This window comes from Phoca vitulina, unplaced genomic scaffold, assembly GCF_004348235.1.
Source record: "Phoca vitulina isolate PV1807 unplaced genomic scaffold, GSC_HSeal_1.0 scaffold4, whole genome shotgun sequence".
NCBI classification, from domain to species: Eukaryota; Metazoa; Chordata; class Mammalia; order Carnivora; family Phocidae; genus Phoca; species Phoca vitulina.
In genome coordinates, this window is record NW_022589707.1 from 55,367,359 (window position 1) to 55,382,719 (window position 15,361).

General features: G+C 37.2%; 1 protein-coding gene across 4 annotated transcripts in view; it reads left to right on the plus strand.

Annotated features, from left to right (window-relative positions):
- The window catches only part of THSD7A (thrombospondin type 1 domain containing 7A), a 428,494-nt gene extending 422,690 nt beyond the window's left edge, over positions 1-5,804 (plus strand). For all 4 annotated transcript variants that reach the window (XM_032402031.1, XM_032402029.1, XM_032402030.1 and 1 more), the window contains one exon: positions 398-5,804. In XM_032402031.1, coding sequence (XP_032257922.1) covers positions 398-441 — 44 coding nt within the window. In that variant the 3' untranslated portion in view covers positions 442-5,804. The remainder of the gene's footprint in view (positions 1-397) is intronic.
- The last annotated feature ends 9,557 nt before the right edge of the window (positions 5,805-15,361 follow it).

The following is a 15,361-nucleotide window of genomic DNA, read 5'->3' on the forward strand; positions in this document are numbered from 1 at the left end:
ATACTGAATTACTACTGGAGAAAGATATTATGGTGATACCTAATTTGATTCAACTATCTTTTTAAACATGTATTATAAATTGTGTATTTATAAAGATTTCCGGTCAAATACTAAAGGATTATACTATAGTATTATTTCCATTGTTAGTGAGGAATTTCATTTGATAATTCTCTTACAGGATAATAAAATATTTGAGGGGTTCTATTTCAAGGTTATTCAGAGCATTAAATAAGAAAATCAAAGATATCAGAATATCAAACTTGAGGTTGAAATTAGGTCATTAGGCAGTTAGGCAACTTTATCAATATATTTTGAATTTTTTCATTTAAGACAGTAAAATTTATGATTAAAGATGGATTTTCCTTCTCCAATTATTATTTTTTTTTATTATTTATAGCAAAAAGCCAAAGAAACCCCAAAGAAGGCAAAACAACCGACTGAAACCTTTAACCTTAGCCTACGATGGAGATGCAGACATGTAAAATAGAACTTACCCGGGCAACAACCAGTTTCAGCTTTCTGACTTTGCAGTAGACAGCCAGCAGCCACAAAGCTCTTCATACTGTGTGAATTCAAATGCATTGTAACTTTTTAAAAGAGCATCATAGAGTGAAAATCAGTGCCATTGGAGATATCAAGACAGTACCACTTACATAAAATTAAAAAAAAAAAATCAGCCCTGAGAATTCTAGATTTAGTTGAATATAGGCTGCATTCTGAGAGTTTTTTGTGATCTTTTCTGAAATCTACGAACTGACCATTCACTTTCACCTCTAAAATACGGTTGTGGAATTGGTCAGTTAGGACGCCTGATGCAAGCCTCTGGGCAGTGTTAACCCATAGTAACATTTTAGCATGAGGAGTTTATACCAAGATCTCTACAATACTATAGTCAAGCATAACAACATGTATACTCAGTGGAATGACACACATTACTATGTCAGACTATGTACTTGTTAATAAGCAATTTTAATGGTGAATAAGAGAGAAGCTCTAAGCTGAGCAGGAAACCCATTGAATAAATTCAGCATCTTGGTGGTTGATGGTAGCTCTCATTAACCTGCATTTCAGAGGCAAAGACTCTTTTATAAGACTTAATTCTTGTCTTTCTCCAAAGTACGAATGCTGGACATGTACTAGTATCTTAGAAAAAAAAAAAAAAGTCCTCAAGTTCAGTATTTTATAGTGGTTATTGTCAGGAAAACTAATTTACTTGTGTTAATACGTTTCTACTTTCCCTAATTTTCAAACTGGTTGCCTGCATCTCTTTTGCTATATGGAAGGCACATTTTGCACTATATTAGTGCAGCATGATAGGCATTTAACCAGTATTGCCATAGAAACTGCCTCTTTTCATATGGGATGAAGACATCTGTGCTAAGACGGTCATGGAGCCATTTGCAAGTTCCTACATCCGGAAGAGAATAAAGTTCAGTTTGGATGGCGACAGGATGAAATTAGCTATTACATCTGCTGTCTACACTCTTCCTCATTGCTGCAGCCATTGTGAAATCGACAACATGGTGGTGATTTAAATGCTCAAATCCCGAACTCATTAACCCTTCAAAAGATGGATCCCTCTAGTTGGTTTTTAATTGTACTTTGAAGGCGGTTTACGACTAGATTTTTATATTTGTTACCTTTGTTAAAAAAAGAAAAGAAAAGAAAAAAAGGAGCCGGTTGTCTTTTTAATTTTGAGCAGATGGAGAAAATAAGGTCTTGATAATTTTTGTAACTAAAAGAACTCAAAATCTTGTGATTTTTTTCCCCGATTTGTTTTTCCTAGTTTCGCATCAAATGCATCCATAGTTTTGTCTTGCTGACTGGTAAAATTTGAAGCAGGCTTTGTAGGATTTCAAAAACTAAAATGTTCAAAAAAGAATAAATAGTTTGCCCCAGGGCTTCATTAAATATCTAGACCAAGGGTGGCAAACATTTTCCGTAAAGGGCCGGATAGTAGGTATTTTCCGCCAGGCCTGTGTCGCACCTGCTCCGTTCTGTCATCGTGAGGATGCGGGTGTAGACGGGACACAGGCCATAGAAGAATGAGCGTGGCTGTTTTCCAATGAACCTTTCTTTGTGACAACAATCAGCAGGCCACATCTGCAGGCTGTGGTTTGCGAACCACTGGTCTAGAAGTTTTTTCAGTGCTTACCTCTCTGTTGTGTCATCTTCTGCTTTCATTCATTTACCCTTAGAATGCCATCAGTGTTTAACTTCAGAGGTGAAAAACAGTCATTAAAGTTTATCACTGTTTTGGAAGTAGTTCTATTTTTCACACATTTAGCCCTGGGAATGGCACAGTGAAATACTATCTAATGTGGCAGACTTCTTTTGCATGAAAAGAAAAAAGAAAAAAAAAAAATCAAAAGGTGCCATTAAAAAGCGATTCCATTTTTCAGGCAACATTTACTGCAACAACCTTTGGTAGAGGGGAGGACATTAGGTTTTCAGGTCTTTTAAAAATAATGTAATAAGCTATTTTATCTTAAACATAGCTGTGTTGCTATACAACTGGTTTAGAGTAGAAGGTGTTTCACCTTCAAGTAGAGTTTGAACTCCCCCTGCTGTTCATTAGAGTATTTGCAAAGATTACAAAAGACCTCAGATTAGGATGTCCTCGCCCCCAAATTGAACAGATTTCTACCTATCTCAATATGAATTAAATGTGGAAACCACTAATTCCTTACTCAACATTCACTGTATTAGGCAAAGCAATCATTTCAAAGCAAACAGGTGGTCACAAAGAGGAGAATTTTACTTTAAACCAATGATTTAAACAAGGCAAAGCATAAAAACAAATTCCATTGCATCGGTCTTACTGAAGAGGAAAACAAAAATAATACCGTTGCTCTAAAACTGTGATTGCTAGTCTAGGTACTCAGGGGTCTTCCAGGTATTCCTCAAGTTGATCTCTTTGAATAAAATGAACTCCATTTGTCCAAAATGGTTGAGAAAGAATCTATTGCAGTTACTTGAAGAATTTAGCTAACGGCCTTAGAAAATGTATGCAACACCTAATAACTTTGAAATTACTGAATAATATGTTGTTGCTATAAAAGCTATATTTAGGATACTGTAAAATGTCCTTAATTCAGAAGGCCTATCAGTATCATCCAATCCATACTCTAAGAATTAATGAATTGATCAAAACTATAAAATTTTACGAAAATACACGATTTTATTCATAAATGAATTATATTTTGCAACACTACATATACGGAGGAGACTAGGTTCAATGGGACCTAAAACTAGGGAACATATTGGAAGTTCACCGTTAGGATTAATACCGGGTGCCCTCTTGTTAGAAAGATGGAAGGAAGGGCACGTAGCCAGCTGGCTATTTTGGACAAATGAAGGTTACTATATTCATGTTTAGAACATGATAATAGCCTTATTTTTGTTCCTGGCATGAGTCAATAATGAGTTAAGTATGTTACTGGAATTTCATCAAAACCTTATTTCTCCTGTTCATTCTGACAATTCAGGAGGGGAATATAGTAGTAACTAGTCTGTTGACACTTTTGCCTTACCAAAATGGCCCATGAGCCCCAAGAGATTTAGAACTACTGCTCTATAAATCTGAAGGTCTGCTTGGTTTAAAAAAAAAGAAAAGAAAAATAATGACACAGTATCATGTACAATTTTGTTGGACTATTTCAGTACAAACCACACAGAACTGGCACAACCGCTCTCTCTTGAAAGGGGTTGATTTGCTTATTAGTACCTAATCTAAGATACCGACCGTAATTCTTACTTGAAAGCCTTTTTGAGGACACTACCATGTAGCTTAAAGCCAATTTGAAAAGGAGTGCATAAAAGCATGTTCTTAATTACTTGTAACAAAGCACAAATTACTCATAACAAGACAAATATTTCTTGAATTATCACATGTAAGACACTCTGCTAGGCACTGTAATACAGTTAGTCATGACTTTTGTATACCTATGTATCTAAGACACTGAAAAGAAGGGAAAAGGTTTCATGAGTGAAGACAGTGCTTAAATCACCCTTGACTCTGGGTTTGTTTCCAGTGTGGTATTTTTCCTGATGGAAAGTCCACATCTCAGGCCATACTGTTAAGCTTTTGCTGTAATCCTCCTCCACCCTCAGGGAGGTAGCAATGTTCATTTGGCTGAACCAGAGCCCTGTTAAGTTCCTGGGCATTTCAAGATAAAGTCACTTACCCAGAACTTCTTACAGGGATCAACACCTCTCAGTTTTTTTGTTTGTTTGACCTCCTCCCAAATCCCTATACCTTTGCTCCTTATAATGATTTTCTCTGGTCTCTCTCTACTCTGCTTACAACTAATCTTATCTACTTTTCTCAGAACTACCTTCTACTAAACATGCTCAAATTTTTAAATAAGGGGGAAAAAAAATGAAGATGAAGGTCTCTATGCCCTACCTATTGGGGTCAAAGTGTCACTAAGCATGTGAACATCTTGATTTAAACAAAATGTACTGGTCAAAGACAGGAGTAAAAAGATAAGGAAAGATGTAGAAGATATGCCCCCTCAAAAAAAAAGACTTTCTGTAAATATGTCCATTTTTATACTCTATGTAGTACAAGGAGTATGCTCCTACCTCTACCTTGCCTCTGTGTTCATGACCCACCCTACAAGACAGTAGGGCAAGCCTGCATCTTACAGAAAGGAGAGCCCATTCCTGGGCTTATTTGGAGTTTGAATAGATTTTCAAGAATCATGCCTCCAAAATGATCTGAGATCTATTTGTAAAAATATTACCAAATTCAAATGTGTTTTGTGTTATATTTTCCCCACTAAGACTGAGGGTGTTGAAAGGAGAGCAGTATAGGAAAGAATCTGTGAAGCATCTTGTCAGAAAGGGAGTTTTCCTGGGTCTAGTTTAGATGTGAGAACAAAACACACCTGCCCGTCCCACCTGGTCCTATCTTCAGGTGGCCGTGACTGCAGAAGAGGATTTCAGGGTCTGAAACTGGAGCGGGGGCCTAGCAAACAGGACTCTATAAAAAGGATGTTTTGCAGTGTGATTACAGTAATTCTGTATCAGCAGGAAAACTGAAAATGGTTACGTCTACGTTATTAAATGAGTAAAACAAATGCTAAGTGGATAGAATTAACTTTGTAGTTTTAGGTTTTCATGCTTCTACCAAGCCAGATCCTAAAACGGGCAGTATATGAAGACTTTTAGTTCGTGGCAGTCATGTTTTCAGCGATCAAAATCTCTAGTCTAGTTAGAATATAACTGTCAGTCTTATTGTGTTTTGTAGACTTTTTTTTTAAAGCAATAGTTTCTAGATCATCTACTTTGAACCCTCGATGAAATTTTCACAACTATTTTTCGCAATCTATTTATGTTTATTTTTAAAAAGTAAACATTAAGATCCCCTTTCTGGTACTTTTCCTGCCTATTTGTAGCACAGAGATTTGAAGAGATCAGTATCGGTCATTGTAAAATATAACTTTATTAAATTTGCAATATGTCTTTATATAAATTATAATCCCCTAAATGTGTTTTTTGTTAATTTAATTACCTGAATATTTATTTGATTTAAGGAGGCAGCTGTCTAAGAAGTTTTTGTTAATATTACTTTGTAAATTGTGTAATGTAATTTATTTTAAATTATGTACATTTCTTTTTTAACGCACAAAATGTCTATGTACAATTAACTACAGATTTGAAAATAATGTCACTAAGCTTTATTCAGTTAATACAGATGGCATGTGAAGATGTAATATGCTTTTTTACATTTTCATATGGGTTATTTGTAAATAACTATGTTGCTGACAAACATAAACATGGAAATCATTTTCATTCTACTCATGTGTACTTTTTTTAATTTGCATCATTTGCTGTTCATACATGGGTTTAAAAAAAATTATTTCAGTGAATATCCAAACACTTTTACTACTCTATTGCCTGTTCCTGAGCCTTTAAAAACAAAAACAACTCCAATTGAGAAATTTCGAAAGATGCAAACCTTAACTTTAAAAGTCTGCTGAGGGGCGCCTGGGTGGCTCAGTCAGTTAAGCATCTGCCATCAGCTCAGGTCATGATCCCAAGGTCCTGGAATCGAGTCCTGCATCGGGCTCCCTGCTCAGCGGAGAGCCTGCTTCTCACCCTGCCAACTTGTGCTCTCTCTCTCCATCAAATAAATAAATAAATAAAAATCTTTAAAAAAAAAAACTCTGCTGAGGCCACCACATTAATCATTATGGACAAATGACCTCTTAGTTTCCAGTCAAAAGAGAGCACCAGCAGAGGATAGTAAGACACTCTGGAACACAGCCCTTCTTGCCCCCTCAGTCAGGGGGCAGGCCTCTCCCTGTCCCTTCTCCCTGTGCCTACCAATAAAAGACCAAACCGAAAAAACAAGGTAGGAGCTCACACTTAAGAAATTAAGATTCCCGGGTGCCTGGGTGGCTCAGTTGGTTAAGCAACTGCCTTCGGCTCAGGTCATGATCCTGGAGTCCCGGGATCGAGTCCCGCATCGGGCTCCCTGCTCGGCAGGGAGTCTGCTTCTCCCTCTCCCGCTTCCCCCCTCTTGTGCTCTCTCTCTCTCTCAATAAAATAAATAAAATCTTTAAAAAAAAAAAAAAAAGAAATTAAGATTCCCTCAATTCCCCTAAATTAAGATGCACACATTCACAAACTCTGAAAGGGATACACAAATTAGATAAGTTACTGCCAGTGTAGCTTGGAGTTAGAACATTTTCTGAAATAGTTGTTTGCTGAAATATAACTAAGCAGGGAACCCTTTCAACAGTGTATGAACGCTTCAAAACATGCAGCTAGCCGCTAATGCTGGACAAAAAAATCCATTCCATATTGTTCATTACAACTGAATCTAGATGAAAAAATGTTTAAATGTATCACCCAAATTATTCCATATATATGTATATATATGTAGATATTCATAGTCAAATTACTAACTTCAGTTTTTATTTTACAACTCTAATTTATGTCCTGCAAACACAAATAGGAACATGACCGGTCTATATTCTAGATTTGCTTCTTCTGAGTAGTGATTTCTGTCATGAAACTCTGAACATATTTCAAAGAAAAGCCAACACATACTTCAATGTACAGTTCTCATCAGCGTCAATTAGTCTCAAAAGAAAGGAGATACATACAAAATGTTTAAATGCAGTCATGCTTTCTAATATTGCAGGGGTTTGTTTTTTGTTTTTTCAGATGACTTCCCTTTTCCCTCTCTACCTTACTCCATAGCATCTCCTTGCCAAGGCAGCTCAATTTAACAATCTGATGTGTGCCCTGCCATATTTTTCTCCTTGATCATATGACCTTACAAACATGCTGGGGACAGGGAAGCGGGAGAGGAAAAGAGAAAAATGGGCTGAATTTAGTAGATACACCAGAAAATTGTTTCCTTTCTTGTGTATTGCTGTTTTCAAACAAGTAAAATGGCCTTTGCCCTTCTCCCAAACCTCGGCAACACCGAAGGCAAATTCCACAGCTTTTGGGTCACAATTTGAGTTTTGAAAAGTCCCAATCCCATAGAAAACACTAAAGACTCCACCAAAAAACTATTAGAAATAATAAATGAATTCAGTGAAGTTGCAGGATACAAAATATACAGAAATCAGTTATGTTTCTATACACAAAATAGAGAAATTAATAATTCCATTTATAATTTCACCACAAAGAATAAAATACTAAAAATAAACCAAGGAAGTGAAAAGACCTACATTCTGAAAGCCAGAGAACATTGATAAAAGAAACTGAAGATGATACAAATAGATATTCAATAATCATGGGTTGGAAAAATTAATATTGATAAAATGTCCATACTACTCAAAGCAATCTACAGATTGCATGCAATCTCTATCAAAATACTGACAGCATCTTCCACAGAACTAGAACAAATAATCCTAAAATTTGCATGGAACCACAAAAGACCCCAAATAGCCCAAGCAATCTTGAGAAAGAAGAACAAAGTTGGAGGTATCACAATTCCAGATTTCAAGATATACTACAAAGCTGTAGTAATCAAAATAATATGGTACTGGCACAAAAACAGATATGTAGATCAATGAAACAGAATAGAGAGCCCAGAAATAAACCCACACTTAAATGACCAATTAATCATGACAAAGGAGGCAAGAAGATACAATGGGCAAAAGACAGTCCCTTCAGTATATGGTATTGGGGAAAACTGGACAGGAAGGAAAGAAGGAAACTTGAGTTCATTTTACACCACACACAAAATAAAACTCAAGAGATTAAAGACCTAGATGTGAAACCTGAAACCATGAAACTCCTAAAAAATAGGCAGTAATTTCCTTGCATTGGCCTTAGAAACATTTTTCTAGATAGGTCTCCTGAGGCAAGGGAAACAAAAGCAAAATTAAACTATTGAGACTATACCAAAATAAAAAGCTTTTGCAAAGAGACCAAATTATCAACAAAACAACAAGGTGACCTACTGAATGGGTAAAGATATTTGCAAATGTTATATTCAATAAGGGATTAATATTGAAAATACATAAATAACTTATACAACTCAACACCAAATAATAATAATCTGATTTAAACAGAGGACCTGAATAGACATTTTTCCAAAGAATATATACAAATGGCCAAAACATGAAAAGATGCTCAACACAACTAATCAGGAAGATGCAAATCAAAACCACAATGAGATATCACCTTATACCTTCAGAATGGCCAGACTCAAAAAATAACAAGCGTTGGTGAGGAGGGGAGAAAAAGGAACCCTCACACACTGTTGGTAGGAATATAAATTGGTGCAGCCATGGTGATAAACAGTACAGAGATTCTTCAAAAATTAAAAATAGAAATACCATACAACCCAGTAATTCCACTACTGGGTATTTACTCAGAGGAAAGGGAAACACTAATTCAAAAAGACATATGCACCCCTATGTTTATTGCAGCATTATTTACAACAGCCAAGATATGGAAGCAACTCCTATCCATCAACAGATGAATGAATAAAGAAGGTGTGGTATATATACATGTACGATGGAATATTACTTATCTATAAAAAAAAATGAGATCTTGCCATTTGCAAGAATAGGGATGGACCTAGAGGGTATTATGCTAAGTGAACTAAGTCAGAGAAAGACAAATATCACAGGGTATCACTTATACATGAAATCTAAAAAAACAAAATAAACAGAAATTAGAAACAGACCAATAATACAGAGAACAAATTGGTGGTTGCCAGAACGGGGGAGGATGGGGGAATGGGCAAAATGGGTGAAGGGGAGTAGGAGGTATATGCTTCCAGTTATGGAATGAAAAAGTCACAGAGATAAAAGATACCACATAGGGAATATAGTTAATGATGTTGTAATAGTGTTGTATAGGGACAAATGGTAGCTGCACTTGTGAGCATAGCATAATGCACAGAGCTGTCAAATCACTAGGTCATACACCTGAAACTACCGTAACCCTGTGTGTCAACAATGTCATTTTTTTTTTTAAGTCCCAATCAGGCTAAAATGAAATATCATGCTCTCTCATTGTTTCCATTTCCTTGACTACTAGCAAATTTGATCAACTTTTCGTCTTCTCACAATGGATTCAGTCCTCTACTACATGTTATTTTTAAATGACAATTCTGGTGATGCCATGTGGTTAATTTTAGGCCATCAACAATTCTAACTTTTCAGGAAAGAAAACAGAGCTTTCTGGATTTTAATCCTCCATAGTTTATTTTTTTTTTAATCTCAGGCAGAGATGCTCTTACAATGGGCTCTGCCACCTCACTGCCCCCAGTTCTCTGCTATATCTTGAGCATGCTCACCTCCACCTCATGCTAACCCTCAAGGACACGGTCACATGGAGGTGTTGAAGCCAGATCCCAATCTTCTGCTAAAACCACACACTTTTCTCAAACCTGTGCCCTTACTATTACTTCTACCTGGAACACTCTTTCCTTCAATATGGCCTGGCAACTCCCTCACTTTGCACAGGTCTCTGCTCAAATGCCACCTCCTCTAGGAAGCCTTCCTTGACTACTCTTGTCACTCTCTGTACTCCTACCCTTTTTTAAGATTTTATATTTATTTGAGAGAGAGAGCGAACGAGCACGAGCAGCTGAGGGGCAGAGGGAGAGGGAGAAGCAGACTCCCTGCTGAGCAGGGAGCCCCAGGCGGGGCTCTATCCCAGGACCCTGGGATCACGACCTGAGCAGAAGGCAGACACATAACCGACTGAGCCACCCAGGCATCCCTAGTTTTTTGTTTTGCTTGCTTGTTTGTTTTAGTGGCACCTGATATTACATATCTTTTTTAGTTTGTGGGGATTTTTTTTTTTTTTTAATGCTTTCTCACACATGAGAGAGGCCAGGTCATTAACGGTTTTGTTCAGAAGGCACAATGTTGTGACATGGACAGAACCATAACAGAGCAGTGGAAGACATAAAAACAGTCCTGATTGAGCCTCACATCACCGGGGAGTGGCAGCTGAGAATGTAACAGTTATAAGAGGGAGCTGGGGATACTGGAAAATGAGGAAGGGAAGCTGAGTAAGAAAAGAGCAATTGCAAATTTCTAGAAAGCCTTTGTTCCAGGATATAAAAGCAGCCCATCTCTTTAGTCTTAAACTTATTACTTTATGGTATCAAAAACAGCCAAATGAAATGCTCTTTGCTTTAAAGCAGAAATAAACCAGAAAGAACGGTATGAAGTTACAATTCATAGTGCTTCCCAAATCCCCATAACTCACTTTGGAACAATAGAGGGCGACTTTTAGCAACCAGGTAAATACATTAATAGATCATTTAAAATTCCTTACAGCATCTAACATTTTGATTTCCCGGAAAAGTAAAATGAATTTCAAAATTGGAGTCAACCAATAAGACTAGAAAGTAACACGGAGGAGAAACAGAACACCTGTGGGGAGGGAGAGGCCGGTGTCCCAGTCGTTCATAAACATAGTGACTGTAGTGAAAATCCTGTCAAGCCATGTCCCCAGTGACCCTCAGCTGCTAGTCTAACAGCTGATATATAACCATACCCTTCCAAAAATCTATCTTTATAAAAGGTTCACTCATTTATAATATTTGTCTGCTGGGAGATTTTTTTTTTTTTAATGTTTATCACTTTTTACTATCTTTGCCAAAGGGCTACTAGCCGTTTCTTCTGCGGGCATCACCTTGCTACCTAGAGCAAGTTGATTTATAAAATAAATCAACAAGAAGTATCCTGGCTGTAGAAGGCGTCATATGTACAGAATTTTCATCTGATATTTTTATAAAAGACGCTTAGAACTTCTAAGAATTTTGTATGCTCGTGCTTAGAATAATGTCTCTATGTAAGAATCCACAGGAAAATCAAATTAAAATATCTCCTACGATGAAGTTAAAAAATGATAAACTGAGGCCATGCCTGGTAGTAATCATGATATAATACATGTTGCAAAAGGATTATGGCAATGTGTGTTCAGTGATAAAAACTCAAGAGGACTTTGATAAAACTGTTCAGAATTACCACCATATTGGCTTTCAAAAATCAGCAATTCCTGGCCAGAAACATTTAAATGTAATTATGGATCCATAACCAAAGCAGATGAAGCAATAAATTGGTACGTTATCTCAGACTACAATGCCACTCATAGGCACAGTCCTTTGGGCATGTGAGCATTAAGAGCAGTTCCTACCACTGATAAAGATCAGATCCTGCCTATTTTACAGGTTGTTTAAAAAGGAAACTAAAGAAGGACCGAAAACCTCGGTTCAAAGTTCCAGATCACTTTCTGGTAAGATAAAAGAGCAGCGCCAGAACAAAGAAGGAAATATAAATAACTTCTGAACTTATGAAAAAGATTCTCATAAACATTCATAGTCGAAGAAATGCCACTTAAAACAGTGACCAATAGATGGACAAAACAAAGTTTGGCAATATACAATTGTATCAAATATAAGGCAAAAAAATTTTTTTTTTAATCCTAGTGAGGAAAATATTGATTCAAGTCAATGAAGGGCAATGTGGACACTATCGTTTTAATTAAAAATAAACATATCCTTTGACCTAGTATCTCCACTTGTAGGAGCTGATCCTAAAGTCTAGAGAGAGAGATGATAGAGAAGAGGATGCGTGCTGCATGTGGGGAAAGAGAGAGAACTGATACAAAGCATGGGTACAATGATAGAAGGATACGTATCACATTTATAGTTACAAACATGGAAGCAACAACATGAATGGATATAAATAATGAAAACTTAAAAAAAAGAAAAATAATGGAAAGTTTAAGTAATAGTGCATTTATAAAACAGGATATTCTGCAAGATCGTGTCTGTATGATTTTTTAATTGTGGTCTTTAATTTTTCAGAACTTAGGACTGGCAAAAATAAGTGAGAAATCACAGCACACACATATTCACAAAATGTTTAATTATGCTTTGAAAATGGTCTTCAAGCCATTATTTTAAGTGTTACAAATGATTGAAAACTGAGAGAATTTTTGGGTGCAGTAGGAGACTCATTTCCTCCTAACCATGCAATTGAAAAGCCAACTTAAAAAGCAATTACAGACAAACCAAAAACCAGACTCTTCACTCCAGAGAACAAACAGATGGTTACCGGCGGGAGGGAGGGGGGTGAAATAGGTGAAGGGGAAGAAGAGTACACTTGTCATGATGAGCAGAGTCATGTATAGAATTGTTGAATCACTGTATTGTATTGAATCACTGAAACTAACATAACACTGTATGTTTACTGAACTTTAAGAAATAATATTTTAAAAAGTAATTATAATTAAGGGCCCTTTGGTATAAGATTTTTTATTTATTTGAAAGAGAGAGAATGAGAGAGAGCACATGAGAGGGGGAGGGTCAGAGGGAGAAGCAGACTCCCCGCTGAGCAGGGAGCCCGATGTAGGACTCGATCCCTGGACTCCAGGATCATGACCTGAGCAGAAGGCAGTCGCTTAACCAACTGAGCCACCCAGGTGCCCAAGGGTCCTTTGGTATAAATGAAAGGAAAAATAATGTTAAATAGTGGTCGCTTGGAATGGGTCTTTTTCCCTGCCTAAAAATCCCTGTCCTCCAAAATAACTTAAAAAAAAAAAAAAAAAGACAAAAAACTTTGAAACCCTTTGGCTCATTGTTGCTAATGTGAGACCGAACTCTGGCAGTGCCAAGGAAATAACAAAAAAGAATTATCTTGTGTTTTAGCTATTGCCTGAAGTTAAATTTAATGAACTGAAAAGGAAGGTTTCTGCAACATTAGGGAGAGCCGCTGGAAAAAGCAGCCCCATTTCTGTCTGTAGTGGTCGGTGCTCACCAGATAATGAGCAAAACGTTTGCAGCTCATCTGGACTTAGAAAAACATCAAACACCAGCTAGGAAGCACAGAGAACTGATAATTGTCTTTCTGATTAGATATTCAGCCTCAATTTTTGAAGCTAATAAAGTAGATAAGGAAAAGACAAAAAAAAAACCAAAAATGTGTATCAGAGGCCTCCGGGTAAAAATATTGGAACAAATGTTTATCTAATTGGATTATCACTATATATCTTTTTTTATTCTTTTTTGTTTTATCACTATACATCTTCTGAAACACTATTAGAAGTCTGTGAAGAGCAAAAAACAACAAACACACAAAAGAAGCTTTTATCTTCCACCCCAAGCTAGTTGGAGGAATTTGAAAACACAGGGAACGGAGTATCAATCAATGGTCAATCCAAAGGCAGGTGTAATGAGAATGTTATTTTGCCAAATGAAAAGACAGTTCTAACATTCCCCAATTGCTTCACTAATATCATAACTGCTGGCAAATAGTTTATATTACATCAGAGAGGAAACTGCAGACAAAGCTGATAGTTGGAGAAGGCTACCTGGTTCCTGAGTAGTCTGAAACCTTCTCTCAAACAGAATGAGAGGTGATGGAAGTATTCACCAAATACAGGCAGTGGGAATTATGGAGAATACTGTGTGTGAGGCACCATTCTGGGCTCTGAATGGTAGGAAGTGGCAAAGAAAAAAGACAAAACTTGCCCTCACTGATAGAATAGGCCACTTGGTGAAAATTGCCAGGGAGAAAATAAAGTCGGTGACAGGGAATACCAGTGCACTGAAGGAGAGGCCTGTATGGCAAGCATACTAACTTTAAATTCCTGGACCCAATCCTGGAGGTGGATCTGGGAAAGATTCGCCACATCAGCAACAAGCAATACTCTTGCAATACTCTCTCTCGACACCAGCTGGGTATCCTACAATTCAACTCAATTCTGACACTAACTACCTGGAGGTAGCATCAGGTTCCACAGCTTAAGCGTTCAGTCCTACAGTACTAACCACCCCCCTTCAGACTTCAGTAACAACCCACGTTGTGACCTGAGCTTCTGACCAACTGGCTACAAATTGGAGGTTCCAAAGTCTCCTTCCTTTGACTTCAGATGCCTTTCCCAAAACCAGGCTCTGACCTATATTTCTGCCAAACTGGCTATAAATCAGAGAGCCCACAACACCCTCCTGAGGTTCGATGAATTTGTTAGAGCAGCTCAAAGAACTCAGAGAAACATTTTACTTACTAAATCACCGATGTATTATAAAAGGAGAAAACTCAGGAACAGCCAGGTGTTAGAGTTGATAAGGCAAAGCATGGGGAAAGGGCACAAGGGCACGGAGCACCCATGTCTTCTCCAAGGCTTCATCCTCCTAGCACATCCACAAGTTCACCAACGTGGAAGCTTTCCTAACCCCCTCCTTTTGGATTTTTATGGAGGTTTCATTATATAGGCATGATTGATTAAACCACTGACCACTGAGGACTGAACTCAATCTCAAGCCCCACTCCCCTTCCCAGAGTCAGGGGGGACCAATCACATGGTTGGTTCTCCTGGCAAACAACTCCCATCCTGAGGTGGGGTCCAAAACTCACCTCATTAACGTAATGATAGACACCTTTCTCACTCTCCATCACAGGAAATTCCAAGGGCTTTAGGAGCTGTGAGCCAGGAAACTTGGACTAAGACCAAATATATATTTCTTATTATAAATCACAATATCACAATCTACTCTGAAAAGTTGAACCTTGACAGAAATAGTCAGAAAGGGATCTCTTTCTTGCAACCTACCCTCCAGGAGAAATTGATAATAGCAATTCTTGGGGAAAAGTCTTTTATTGTTTTATAGCAAATTATGCAATATCAAGTGGAGTTCACTTTTATTCTTTCAAGAGTCTAGTGATCTTTGGCTTTTCTTTTCCTTTTGTATTTGGTTTAACAAAGTTTATTCAATCTCTGTTTCTAAAAATGTCATTACCAAGACTAAATCTTTAAATTAGCCTGATAATTAAATTAGCCTCTTAACAGCAAAATTGTAAACGAATGTTTGGTTGTATGTGTAATCAGCAAGATTACAATCAAACACATTCCTATAAAT